Source organism: Papio anubis, chromosome 8, assembly GCF_008728515.1.
Source record: "Papio anubis isolate 15944 chromosome 8, Panubis1.0, whole genome shotgun sequence".
Classification (NCBI taxonomy): Eukaryota; Metazoa; Chordata; class Mammalia; order Primates; family Cercopithecidae; genus Papio; species Papio anubis.
Window position 1 is genome coordinate 128,541,002 of NC_044983.1, and position 14,457 is coordinate 128,555,458.

Here is a 14,457-nt window from a genome sequence, read left to right on the forward strand (position 1 = left end):
GGAGGCGGAGGTTGCAGTGAACCAAGATCGTGCCACTTCACTTGAGTCTGGGTGACAAAGTGAGACTATTGTCTCAAAAAATAAAAATAAATGTTAAAAATAGAAAAGCTGTTTTCCTCAAATTATAGGTTGAAAAGTTTTCTCCTCTTATCACTGTGCTGTCTAAGCTATTGGTCACTTGAGGTGCGGCTGGTCTGAAAGGGCCGTGAGTGTGAAAGACACACTAGAGTTCCCAGAATGAAAAAGGAATGCAAAATACCTGCTCAATAGTTTTTATAGAAGTGGTAATATTTCAGACATCTTGAGATAAATGTATTATTAAAATTAATTTCATCCACTTCTTTCCACTTTTGAAAATGAGGCCACCAGGAAATTAGAAGTAACATATCGGCTGACTTAAATTTCTGCTGGACGTGCTGCTCTGAAGCAAAGAATTCCAGAGATGAGGGGCTGGGGCCCCCTAGGTGTCAAGGATGGACAACCCCCCAGTGAAACAGCCATCCCTGCACTATAATGTTTCACACACACAATCTCTCAGGGACAGAAAAAAGACACAAGCCGCTGCAAAGTTACAAATTTATTGGTCTGGAAATAAATACAAATATCTCATTAAGAAACTCCTCTGGAAAGACTTGTGCACAATAGTTTCCCATCTGTACTCAGCCTCTCTTGCCCCGATCCCCGACTTTTCTGCGCAAGGCCAGGGAAGGCCTCCAAGGTGATGGGCGGCAGGTAACGAGTCATTGCCTCTCATGCCACCTGGAAGGCTGGACTACTCCCTTCTCCCAACCGCGGGGTCCCAGAAATCCTCGGGCCCCAGCGGCTGACTTACAATGTTCCATTCACTCTGACCAAACTTCCTATGAGAAAATCCACTGTGAGCCAAAATGAAAAGTACAAGGCAGTAGTACAGGAGCCTGGCAGCCGCGCTGGCCGCCCAGAAACGTCAGTGGTGCTGCCCCATTCGGCGAAAGGTTAGGGAGCAGGAAAAGAGGAAGCAGAAGAGGGAAGGAAAGTCCCATGGAATGCGTATTCCAGAATCCTTACATTTTCTCAGCCACCGCTCCCCACATGAGTTCCCACCCCCACCCCCACAAGAGTAAAGAGTTCTGAGGATCCAAGAACGTGACTCGGTCAGGTAGGTTCAGCTACTGAGTTCACGTTCTAGCCCAGCTGTCGAAGATTGAAAACTGGATTTCACCCAATCACACAAAATCCCTGGAACCAAGCTGGGATCCACAGAAATCACAACTGCACTGGATCCCAACACAACCACAAGGAATCCCTTACATCGAGTAACCCCAATTCCGCCCCCACCCCAGTGCTTCTGCCCCGGCCCCTGAAAGGACACTCATCACAGCCAGGGCAGCTGTGGAATGTTTCCCTCCATTCCAAGGAATGCAAAACAAATCTAAATGATCTTCTCCCTGAACAAGAATCATCACTCGCTCACGTATCAGGGGTGGGAAGTTGGGCTGTGGAGAAGAGGCAGAAAGCAGAACTAAAGCCTTCAAAAACCATGATGCGCAACGTTTGCTGAAACATTTGTCTGTAAAGCCAGGAGATTTTGTTGCCTGCTTTTGCTGCACATTAAGAGGATGCTAGAAAAATCAAGCTTGTTTGCTTCTGCATTCAAAGCTTTCTAGATGCACCAACTTTAAAAATCTGTTTCTTCAAGTTAACTACATAGATTGGTTGTTCCAAATGCCTCTAGCCTCAACATAAATCCCACCTTTTCCCCCTTCCTGTTTTGCCTGTTTAAAAGAGGTCCCTGCACGTCACTATTACCCCCCTCCCGAAATGAGAAAAGGATTTTGTTTCCGCAAACTGGATAAGTTTCTCCTCAGTTAAAGAGGAAACGGGAAGTGGGCGGCTGGCCTTCTGACCAGGCACCTGTTTGAACCAGGATGCTCAGGGCAGCCTAGGCTTGGCTTTTGTGAAGTGTGCGCTGCTACGTGTCTTGTTTTTGGCAGTTTGGTGTCTCTGAGGGAGGGGAGGAGAGTGGCAACTCACCACTGGTTAATAGAAGAGGATGCGAATGCAGAGATGCTTGCTTCCTTCCTTTGGTCCACTGCCACCCCGCCTTTGGAGAGGGCACCCACGTAATAGACCCCATTTGTCTCCACCAGAGCTCACTCTTACAAAATAAGCTTTGGATTAATACCGAGTTAGGCGCAGTGTGGCAGGCAGGGGGCGTAAAGGGGCTGGGGAGGAGGGGGCCGCTACAGAGATCAGAGTCCGGGGGTGGCGGCTGGACAGGCCGCCTAGCAGGAGACCTCCATGGACTTGGGCCCGGCGTTGTTACCGGCGGCACCCGAGTTGGGGGTGATGTCCAGGTGGGCCCCCTCGCTGGTGTGGGAGCGGCTGCGGGTGCCCTCGCTGGTGCGGGACCGGCATCAGGCGGGTGCACTCGCTAGCCGAGGGCACTAGGGGGAACAAGAAACAGCCAGTTAGAGGGCAGGAGACTGCCAGGTGAGGAGCCAGGCATGCCCATCCACCAGCCACATGCCCTTCTACATGCCAACCCCAGAGAAGCCTTGATCCCTGCAGCCATCCAGCTGCTGGGCCCCCGTCCTCTCCATGTCCACTCAGAGAGAGAGATGGCGAGGCCCAGATGAGGGGAAGAACTGCTGCACTCACACCATGAGTGACGTGAACCCAGATCTGGGTCTGCACCCCAATTCTGCCACCTCTTAAAAGCTGTGTAATTTTGAGAGTATCCCCCTGAGCCTCCCTGTTCCCATCTGTAAAGGGATGTTAATACCGACCCCTGGGATCAGCACCTGTGTGTACGCCCATGACCCCATGCTGTCCATGATCACTGCAGCAGGGAGGACACCTGGGGTCAGCCGGGCTCAGCCCTGCACATCACAGGTGGGGAAAGGGAGAGGGGCCACATGGCAAGTTCCTGGCAGGGCTATTCGTTGTCATCTCTCTTTCCCAAAGAAGCCTGTCAGCCCAGGTGCTAACGAGGGCGCTGTCTATTCTTTGGGATCTTCTCCAAGACCTCAAATGTTCTTGCACATGGCGCGTGCTGATGGGGTGAAATGAGGAGGAACAATCCTGCCCACCGGTACTGGATGGGACAGTGTCCTGCAAGATTCACACCCACCTGAAACTTCAGAAAGCAACCTTATTTGGAAATAGGGTCTTTGCATCTGTAATCAGTTAAGGATCTCGAGATGAAACCACCCTGGGTTGACAGGGAACCCTAAACCCAATGACCGTGATGCCCTTATAGAAACAGCACACAGGGACACGCAGGGGAGAAGTCCACGCAAAGACAGAGGCCGAGATTGGAGCGATGCAGCCACAAGCCACATAAAGCCGAGGATTGCTGGGGCCATCAGCAGCCAGGAAGAGCCAGGGAAGGTTCTTCCATAGTGCCGTTGGAGGGAGCAAGGCCCTGCCCACAGCTTGATTTCGGACTTTAGGCCTCCTGAACTTCGAGAGAATGGATAGAATGGATTTCTACTGTTTTCAGCCACCCAGTTTGTGATTTGTTAGGGCAGCTTTAGGAAACTACTATCCCGCCCACCTGAAGCATCATGGCTAGGAGGCCACAAGCAGTCACAGCCATCAGCAACAGGGGCAGCTGATCCACACCAAGCATGCAGGGCTTATGTTATCTCCCTGATAGGCACAGGCAGGGGCTTTTGATGGCAGGCACTCCCAAAGAGAATTAATCCTTGCTGAACTATCTTAAAGAGTTAGTTTTGAATTCAGAAAGAATTGGGGTCAATGCCACATCCGCAGCTCACATACTTCTCTGAGCCCCTACTTCTCACCCACAAATCTGGGATTTCTACTGAGGAGGATGAGAAGGATATAGTAAGCACTGATGTCAGGTGTGCAAAGGGTTCATTAAGCCAGCCCCCTGCAGTGTGCAGGAGGCCAGTGGCCAGTTCCTTTCCTTCTCTTTGGCTGATGCCTTTGAGACCATAGCTCTTCCTGTTTTATTCCCCCCAAGACCTGCAGGAGGCTTTGGGTTTCTGGAAATAGATGCTGATTTGGGGAGAAAGATGAGGTCTAGCATTCACTTCCTTTCTCTCCAGAACACACTCTCAAAGCAGAAATCCAAACCCTGGTGGGGCCAAGACAAACAGGAGTCACAATTCACACTGTGCAGGGTAAAGCAGGGCTGCCCCACGGCTCTCTCCATGGCTATCTCCAGTGACAGCCTTCGCCTGCAACTTCCGTCGGGGAAAGCAGGCTAGAAAGGCAGGAGCCCCACTGGCAGATAGCTTCTGTTGGAAGAGGGCACCTGGGGATGTGGATCCCGCCTGAGCCTGAGGCATGGAAATCAAACCTGCCAGCCCTGCCTTGCTAGAGCTAATCATGGCTGAGGCCAATGCTAGGACTGCAGTCAGCTTACCAAGCATACTCTTACTATCTACATGGGCAAACAGTTTAAGGAAATGATAAAAGGGATCAGAAGTTCAATACCTTCCTAGTAAGGAAGGACACACAAATTATAGTTCCAAAACAGTAGGGTCAGAAGAGCCACTAGTCATGTCAGGGCCGGACTATGGCTGACAAGCCCACAGCACCGACTGGCTGCTGTTCACTTCTGGAAAAACAGGCTGTATGTGCCTAACAAACTATAACTGCAAAGTAAGAATTAGCGAGTCCCTGAATGATGCTTCCAATGTATCCTCCACTTCCCAAAGCTCATGACTTGAATGTGGCATGCGCCACCTTGAATATAAGCAACTTTGTTAGCCACTTCTACAGAGCTTTGCGGTCTTCAAAGAACTTCCACCGATCCGCCCTCTACCCCCTGCTTAGATCCCCGAAGCCTCGGCTTCATCATTGATAAGATGGGCTAAGACTATGTCAAAGGAGTACTGTGATAGTTCAATGAGATAAAATAATGTGTTAGTATATCTTTCATCACTGACACCGTCTTCATCATCACTATAGGTGATGGTCTCTTAAAACTTGTGATCAAAATTTTAAAGACTGTTATTGTTTCACTGTTTGTCACTGTCTTGGTGCTTAAAGGGACAGTCCTGATCCTAAACCTCCCAAAGCCCCTGGTGTGAAGCAACTTCTGTTCAACAAAGGAGGAAAAATGAGCCTCGCTGGTATAAATGAGAGGCTAGACCTTCCAGGCTGCCACGCGCCCTCCACACACCTAAATGTTTCTCCCCAGAAAGCCGAAGCTGGCCAGGGGGACACAGAATTGCTCATCCAAGCCTGGCTCAGGACAGAGCACTTCCAATTCCGACACACGCCCTGACCCACTGCACACGAGGAACGCCATACTCACTGTATCCCATGCCCTGCACGAAGTACTTGAAGGCCTCAGCGAGCTTGGCTGGCTGCAAGAGACAGGGAGAGAAAATGCAGTCAGTTGCTGGGGGACCCGATCACCCGAGGCCATGGGGTGTGTGCCTGTGGTCACCTTCATTTGAGAGCTTGGCTCCAGACAAAAGCCATCACATGTTGATGGGACAAAACACAAAAGTAAAAGGAAGACTATGGGATAATGATGGGACATTCACCCCACAGCTGTGGAACTTGGACAAGTTACATGATCTGTCTGAGCCAGTTTCTTCACCTCTAATACAGGGCAGAGTATCGCAGCTATTCCCGTGTGTCTCCAGGGAGATTACATTCCACAAAGGAATGTGTCTAACCCAGCATGTGGAACACAACAGCATCGCCATCGTGAGCCACTCCCCGTGCAAGGGGCTTTGCTGCATTTGATCATTTACTCCTGATAACCCCTTATGAGGTCAGTGCTACCTCAGATACATTTCATAGCTGAACAGGTTTGGAGAGGTAAATCCACTCAGGGTCCCACAATAAGTAAGTGGTGGGTCCCGTAGATTAACCCAGGGCTCTCCAAACTCAAAACACTCATTCTTGAGGCAAGTCACTATCAACCTCAATAGCAGGCTGGCTGAAAGAAGGGATGATGGATAGATAGATGGGTGGAAAGAAAAGGATGGATGGGAAGAGGAGAGGAGAGGAGAGGAGAGGAGAGGAGAGGAGAGGAGAGGAGAGGAGAGGAGAGGAAGGATAGATGGATTAAAAAAAGAATTGGTGGGCAGAAGGAAGGAAAAAAAGATAAATATGAACAAAAGAAGGACAAATAAAAGGAAGAAAGGATATGGAGAAGAATGAATGGATGATGGCTGGATGGTTCACCGGATGGGTAGACAAACCAATTAATTAACAACTCACTGGGTTACTTTAAGTGAACTGTGTATGGCACGCTGAGACCACATCCAGTTCTACCAGTTCTCTCAGTTCATTTAATGTAAACTAGGAGGCGAATGCTCAAGTATCACGGGCATACATGCAAGGCATATCTGTTCTTCAGTTAATTCCAACTGTTCTATCCTGTGCCCTGGGTCCTACTCTCCTGAGGCAGTGAGAGGGCACTGGTAGAGGCTGGGCTGACCCCCTCCCTGCTCTCCACCAACTCCTGCCAGGACTCCACAAAGAGGCAAGTGACATTTAAAAGAGCGGCTACGCTCAAATTGCCCTCTGGAATTTGTGTGACAGTGGAAGAAAGAGACAAGAGAAGCAGGTCAGGGCTGCAGGGAACAGGGACGCCTGTGTTCAAGATGATGAAGAGAACCAAGAACACAGGCTTCGGAATGAGAATTCCTGGGCCCAGTTTTAGCTCCAGTAATCACGGGCAATCTCTCTCAACTTTTGGCCTCAGTTTCCTCTTCTGTGACACTGGAATAAAATGCTTGCTCTTCCCACCTCTGAGGACTATTGCAAGGACCTAATTTAATCGAGGATGGGAAAACCCTGTGTAAACATACACCCAACCCGCAAGGGCACAAGGACGACAGGAATTGCTCCTCCCTGCGCTGGTGTCCCCGAAGCCTGTGCTAGTTGAACTCTGAAGCTCTGAAAATTCTTTTAATTATGACCAGGGTTACATCTGTTCTCATTTTACGTACAGAAAGGGAAAAAGGAGGAAGAAAGGAGGCAGGGCAGGTTTTGGACCAAAAAGATGACAGAAAACTCTACTTCATTTTAAGATAGAACACAAAACTATCAGGATATAAAATTATAAGACAACAGATTAGAAGTTTACTTGTCAGGTTCGTGAGATTCTTTATAGGAGAGGAAATTGAAGGGATCGGTTACGCAGCAAACACACTACGTTGATCAATGTGTTTATCTGTACATGTGCACACACATTTACACATGCACACAGACGTGTACACATGCACACCCACAAACACACATGCACACACACACACACGCACACACGCACAATTTGGCTTCATCTCCTCCATGTCCCTCTGATCTGGGCTGGAGCTTCTCGGGGCCCTTCACTCCAGCAGAAGCCCGTGGTCTTTGGGGCAGACACACCTAGATTCTGATCCATGATGACTAAGGTGTGTCTACTTGGCAAATCTCCCAACCTCTGTGAACCGCAGTATCACCCACTCCACAGGGGTTGGCTCCTAGGGGATCAGAGTCCTCCTATATAGAACCTTTTCCCAACAGTCCACAAACTGTCATCCGATGTCACAGCAAGGCAATGAGGGAACAGGTGTCACAGAGGCACATGCACTCCACTCAGGGGGAGGCGACAGCTGGGTAATGCAAAAGCCAAGGTGGCACTCACCTGGGAGATCTGTGGGAGACCGCCACAGTCCGCCATCTAGGAGACAGGGAAGCTGGTTAGTGCCAAACACCACAGCCAAGGCCATCTGCACTAAGTTTGTTCTAAAAGGATGCCCATCTGCCCGCTGCCCTGCCCTGCCTTGTCCTGCCTTACAAAGGAGGAACAGGGTGGACCGTGGGTAGGGAGCATTCCAGCCCCACCAAGCAAGGTTGCTGGTGTCCCCGTGGTAACTATCACTTGCAGCTTCCTATATGCCAGGCACTACACTAGGCCCTATAGATAATTTCACTCCATTCCCCAAGAACCATGGAAGGTCCAGCTGTCCCATTTTACAGGCAGAAACTGGGCCAGAAAGAGCTTAAGGAACTCGCAAGGTTCCAGGCCAGGATCTGTCTGACTCGAAAGGGTTTGATAAAAAAGGCCCTTTTTATATATTCCCTTTGTTCCCTCAAAAGGAAGTGGTTGAATTTGGGTCTTCGGGCCGGATTCAGCTCCTGACTGGTACCCTTCCTAAATGCTGGATGTTCAAAGTCCCTGTGAAATCACCGAACCTCAAGAGGCCACTGCAGCCTGTGAGAGCGTGCAGCCAGACTGGACGTGAGCAGAGCTGATGGCAAGGGAGCAGGGGGAGGCTGTGGGGAGGGTGGCCTGGGGTGAAATGGGGCTGGAGGAGTTCGTGGGAGTGGTGAGGCTATGGGCATCCTACAGCCCAGGGCGCCTCAAGTCTGGACACCCAACACTAGCCACAAAGCGACACTGCCCTGGGGCAGTCCTCAGCTCACCCAGCACGCAGGGACAGGATGCCCAAACGTTCCCTCCAGGCAGGGCACTCAGCGCATTAGGCTGGTGCTGTGGAAGTCTCCAGAATCAGGCCTGAGTGAGTTCTGTTTCTGGATCTACCATCAAATCGGCCACCGGACCTCAGTCAGGCCACCCACCCTTTGCTGTAGGTTGTGGTTGAATTGTGTCCCCCAGATAGACATATCTAAGTCCTAACCCCAGTACCTATCCATGTGGCCAGACTTGGAAACAGGGTATTTGCAGGTACAATCAAGTTAAGATGAGGTCATATTGGTTTAGAGTGGACCCTAAATCTAATGGCTGAGGTTATTAAAAGAAGAAGGAAGTTTGGACACAGACGCAGTGATACAGTAGGGAGTGCTGAGTGAGGACGGAGGCAGAGACTAGAGCAATGCATCTACCAGCTAAGGTGCACCACGTGTGGCCAGCAGCCACCAGAAGCTGGAAGAGGCAGGTAGCACCCTCCCCCAGCGCGGAGGGAGCACGGCCTTGCCCACACCCTGTTTCAGACTTTCAGCTTCCAGAACTAAAAGGGAATAAGTATCTGTTGCTTTAAGCCACCCATTTTGCGATACTTGTGACAGCCGCCCTCAAAGTACGGCATTATGCAAGCTTGACGCCCAGCAGCTTCTAATCTTGCAATTTCCTTCTGAGGGAATCTTGAAAGAAAATCTATGTAAAGAGCCCAATACAGGAAAACAGCCTCCCACTCAATAAGTATCGGACACCCCCCACATGCCTTTCAAAGGCATTCTACTTCTATGGGGGAAGTTGAGGGCACGGTGACCTACAGATGCCACTTCCTTGTCCTTCCCCCAGTGCAAGGGAGCCGCCTCATCTCCACCCAGGTCCCTCCTGGCCACCTGCCCCTGCAGGGGTGCACCCGGGCCGAGAGGCCCCTCTGAAAGGTTCCCACTCTTGTGCTGCATCTCCGGGCGAGGCTGCCACAAACAGCCGGTGGTTTGCATTGTGCAATCAGTCATAACTGCCAAGGGACTGGTGGAGGTTGCTACAGACCCTCAAATCCAGCTGCAAGCGAGCTAGCACACCATGTGCTCAGATGAACTTGCTGGAGAAAGTCCTGACCTTCCCTGGCCGTGGGAGACGTCTCCTCCTATTGTGACAAGCAGAGCCCCTCTTGGAGGACTGTCCCGGCCCCAGCCTATGGAGGGCCCCTGCCAAGTCATCCCTGGTCTCTCTATCCCCAAAACCCTCAGACCAGCAGCCTGTTGATTCCTGCAGTCCCACAGAAAGATCCCTCATCTTTGCAGCCTCAGATCGCCAGTCGGCACCCAACATGTTCATAAACAGATAGATTAAATCATTCACTCTATGGTTTCTGATCGTGTGCCTTGCCTTTTTCAAGCCTAACTCAATATTGCAGAAAACGTGAGTTTCTAAGAAATAACAAACACAAACTCCCGTTGTTTTGCCTGTACCTTGAGGAGAGTAGTCTTTGTGGGGTCCAATTTCGAGTTGCACTCCACCTGCACAAGAGGGAGGAAATCTGTTCATTCTTTATGTGAAGCCAAAGTCAAAACATCGCCCCCTTCCCTGCCACTCTGCCGCCGTCACCAGAAACTCCAGCATTTCTGCTGGCAAAGAAGAAAGTATGTGGGGTTTGGGATTCAGCAGATGTGGCTTTCAATCCAAGCCTTGCCATTACCAGCTGAGACAACTTGGATAAGTTATTTAACTTCTTTGGGCCTCAGTTTCCTCATCAATAAAATGGAGATAATATCTTTTTTCAAAGGGTTGTTATGAAGATTAGCTGAAATGTAAACAGTACTGCAGAAATATCTGCTAAATAAATATCCTTGTTTAACCAGCAGCTGCCAGAGATTCTACAGTTTTAACACTCCCAGATCTAACAACTATTCTTCATGTAAAACCACGCTGACCAAGCTGGTTTCTCTCTTCATTTTGTCAGTGACCCTCTCGAAAGGGGCATTCAGAATTGGGAAGAATATACACATGTAACCCATGATGTCCAAAATGCCTAAAGTAAAACTATCACCTCCCTTGATCTGAACAGTGTATCTCTATTGATGTATCCCATGATTATCTCCAGTTGGTCAGCCCGTAAGAAATTCATGGTTCGTTAAGGCATGCCAAGTATTTACTACATGAACATTTGCAAGTGTCACTCTGAAGATCACTGCACAAGGTCTGGCAGTACTGCAGGACTCTGATCCATAGCCCCTAAGTCTTCCATCTCCCCAGCTGTGGGGTTGTCTGAAAGGTAGAGTCCTCTCTTTGCTGCCACAAAGTTGCAGGTGGGAGTTAAGGGGTGAAAGGAGTCAGGAAGCTTTGCTAAGCCCTGCCTCCCAGTGCCTTTCTCACCTGCCAGCTCATCAGGCACCAATCAGTTTGGAAAGATCCATCTGCTTCCCAAATAAGAGGCGAGTCTCCTGGCCAGGAAGCCAAGTGGCAAACACGCCCATATAAACAAGCCAATGGGACACAGATCGGAGGGTGAGGGGACCTGGGAGAGGAGACACTGCCAGGCAACTAGGGCTAGCAGCCACCAGGGAAACAGACTAGTGGCCGGGCCCTCTGCCCAAAGGCCAACATGGCATTTCAGAGAAACATCATCTGCCCTGATGGGGCAGAGGAGAGAAGGGGCAGGCAGGGCCACTTCAACAAAGTCAACCAGACTTTGCCTGTTGAATTAAACACAGAAACCAGCTGTGATTTCTACATACCACGGCATCCACCGCAGGCGAGCTGTCCCCAACCACCAACAGAGCAGGGCACCTGGGGTCAGAGACAGAGCGGAGAATTAGCACAAGATTCCTTTAAAGATTGTCCCACTCCCAGGCCTGTCAGGCCGGGGCCTGCATTCTAAAACAATGTCATTTTGGTTTCCCCAACACCCTTTGCTCTTTTACTTCCTTCTCCTTTGATCTTAGGATAAAATTGGTTACTAGTCCTTTACAACTTAGTATGAATTTCAGCGAGGGAACTTCTGTGCCCCAGTGCTTTTATTTGAAAGCATCTTCTCCTCAAGGATGGATGAGCAGGACTTAGCTGGTAATCAAGACCAAAACGAGAACAGCATGAAGGACAAAGGCAATGGACGTGCCAGGTTCCCAAGTGTCACAGAACGCGGCACACTTAGCCACAAAAAGACACCATCATTACTGGTGGAAACCCAGTTAGTTCTGCCCACGACTGTCTTTTCCTCCTAGACATACAGAGCACTGTAAGACTGGGCCCTGTGCTACCCATCCCTAGGCTTCATGGAACAAAGCCTCACAGTTATTGATGTAGTAGGTGCTTAATAAATGCTGTCCCAAGTACAATCAACAATCTTTCTGCATGATCAAAGGCCCATGTCGTGGAGACACCCTAGAAACTGATGCCACCAGCACAGGGAGAAGTCCAGGTCAGACTGTGTAACACCCAGTCTCAGGGTGGAATATACCCAGGTCTCACTGACACAACGTCCTGCCACACTCAGAAAGAAGGCCCTGCCAGCAAGGCCACATTTACAGGCGGCAGCCCCGACTGCAAGTGCTGGGCGAGAGAAAAGCCACTCACTGCAGGGTGACTGTGTGGGTTCCCGGCATTGGTCGCTCAATCTCCAGGTCACGCCGGCTGCAGGAAACAAATGCATCATTAGCATGAGCGCTCTTCCCCTGGAGAAAGCTCCCACTCCCATCCAGCCAAGCCCAGGAGGTCCTGCCAGCGGCCATTCCAGCAAACCACCCACATCCCCAACTTGCGAGAGGTCCTGTGGCTTTCAGCACTCCACACCCTCTTGGTGTCCCTCCTGGTTAGAGGGACAGCAGGACCCATGCAATTCAAGCAGAGTCCCCCTCATTTTGTCACAAATATTTGTGTGGCTTTTTTTTCCAGGAGTAGATGTCAGGTCTTCCACCACAGAGGGCCCCTGCCTTCCCTGTCCCCCTAGTCAGAGCCCCCACCTGACAGAGGGGCAACCCAAATGTTCTTGCAGCCTCTTAAGTCCCAGCCTCACCAACTCTTGAGTCCTCTATAAAGCACCCAAATGATCTCTTTAAAACTCAGGCCTCATCTTTCCATTCCCTGTCTCAAACCCTGTGGTGGTTTCCCACTGCACTAGTGTGAGGCCCAGTGCGGGCCCGGCCCAGTGCCGACCACCCTCCCTGCACGCACTCACCCACCCTTTCTGCTATCTTGCAGCTCCCAACATGAGAAGCTCTTTCCCAGCTCACAGCCTAGATTTAGACAAGCAGGATCCAAATCATGCTCTGCCACTTTCTAGCTGTGTGGCCTTGGGGAGAACACAGGACCTCTCTGCGCCTTTGCTTCCTCAACAGGAAATGACAATACTACCAGGACCTTCAGAGTGGGATTTTGAGAGGGGTCCGTTCATTACTGTGCTATCTGTGCAGGCAAGTTAAGAGTGTGGAGTCTGTGGGTTGTGCTGGTCTCCTGTGTCTCCAGCACCCAGACGAATGCCTGCCTCACTCCAGTTCTCAGAAAGTGTTTGCAAAGTGAACGCACGGCCGGGCTTCTGTTTCTTCAGTCACACAGTGAGGATGTTACCACTGAGATGAGGGCAGGATTGTAAAAGGAGGCAAATACTAAGCTCTGTTACAAATGTTAATGTCAAGAAGTCACGTTATTAACATTTGAGCAGAGATAAACACTATGAGGCTTATTTCTAGCTCCTGTTTTGGGAGCGTGGCAGAGCCAGCTCAGCAGGTTGAGTGAGCTCTCTGGAAGATTACAGAGTCTCTGGCTGACACCACTGGCCCTGAGCTCTCTCCTTCCCTAGCTGAGCTCCAGATAAGCACCTAGTGCTGGTCGAGAGGGCCACGCCTTAGGCAAAGGCCGTGTTCAGGTCCTCCTTATCCTTGGAATGACAAACTCCCAGAAGCCTGCCTGGATTATTCCCAGCCTCCAGGAGTGCTTTGCTGCTCTCTCACTTAGCTCTTCTTACATTTGGCCTTTTGTGGACGTCAGCAGTGGGCACACACATTTACGCTCAACCCTCTGAGTGTGCGACTGCGTCCCTCTCACGTCTGCACCCCCAGCGGTGTGGCGAGTTTGTTCAGATCCCTGCAAGACAAGCTGAACTCCAGGAACCAGCTTAGAGGACAGGTGTCCTCCTGGGGACACCTGTCCTATGAATCTATTTGCTCAAACTCAGAGCCTACCTCTTCCACTCATTTTATACCCTCCCTCTCACCTGCCCCATATTTCGGAACTACAGAAGACACCTCATAAATAGCAATGATGTGGCTGAACAACATCCTGATACCTGTTGTAGGCGTTGATGAACAGGTGCAGGTTGCCAGGGTTCATGTCATTCACGATGTGCTGGCGGTAGGTGTGGACCACCTCCACGTTACTGTGCATTTCTTCCTGCATTTAGAGAGGTGAGAAGATGGTCCTCATTGCACCGTGGCCCTGGGCTGGTCACTACTCTCTCGTTCTCCAGGTTATTTGGATACAAAATAAAGATAATAATGCCTAATCCACAAGACAGCGACGGACCAAAAAAAAAAAAACCCGTTTGGGAAAGCAGCACACCCACCCGGGTGCAGACAGTGCTTTCACTGTCCGCTGGGAGCAGGAAAGACACCCCATCCTGGAAAGGCCACACCCCACCCTTCCAAACCCATTAATTAGGGAGTTTCAATCTGAAGTCAGACACCCTGGATCTAGAACTTAGCTTCATCACTGCCCTGTTCGTGGGCAAATCTTTTAACCTTTCTGAGCCTCACGTCTCTCTAAAAAAATAAAGGGAAGAGAGAGAATGTTGCCTACACTTCACTAGGTTATAGGACTTAATGGAGGTTGTGTTCTCACCTCTACCAACAGTAACAATTGGATGCAAATGTTAGTAATTATTTTCCAATAGAAAGAGTTGAAAAAGAAGTTTTTTCTTTTTTTTTTTTTTTTTTTTTTTTTTTTTGAGACGGAGTCTCTGTCGCCTCTAGGTTGGGAGTGCAGTACCGGATCTCAGCTCACTGCAAGCCCGCCCTGTTCACGCCATTCTCCGCCTCAGCCTCCCGAGTAGCTGGGACTACAGGCTCACCACCTCGCCCGCTAGTTTTTGT

General features: G+C 50.2%; 1 protein-coding gene across 3 annotated transcripts in view; it reads right to left on the minus strand.

Annotated features, from left to right (window-relative positions):
• Positions 1-562: 562 nt before the first annotated feature.
• NDRG1 (N-myc downstream regulated 1) overlaps positions 563-14,457 on the minus strand; it is a 59,878-nt gene continuing 45,983 nt past the window's right edge. For all 3 annotated transcript variants that reach the window (XM_003903183.4, XM_009213627.4, XM_009213626.4), the window contains 7 exons: positions 13,656-13,759; positions 11,948-12,004; positions 11,110-11,161; positions 9,844-9,891; positions 7,604-7,639; positions 5,273-5,324; positions 563-2,426 (listed from right to left, as the gene is read on the minus strand). In XM_003903183.4, coding sequence (XP_003903232.2) covers positions 2,302-2,426; positions 5,273-5,324; positions 7,604-7,639; positions 9,844-9,891; positions 11,110-11,161; positions 11,948-12,004; positions 13,656-13,759 — 474 coding nt within the window. In that variant the 3' untranslated portion in view covers positions 563-2,301. The remainder of the gene's footprint in view (positions 2,427-5,272; positions 5,325-7,603; positions 7,640-9,843; positions 9,892-11,109; positions 11,162-11,947; positions 12,005-13,655; positions 13,760-14,457) is intronic.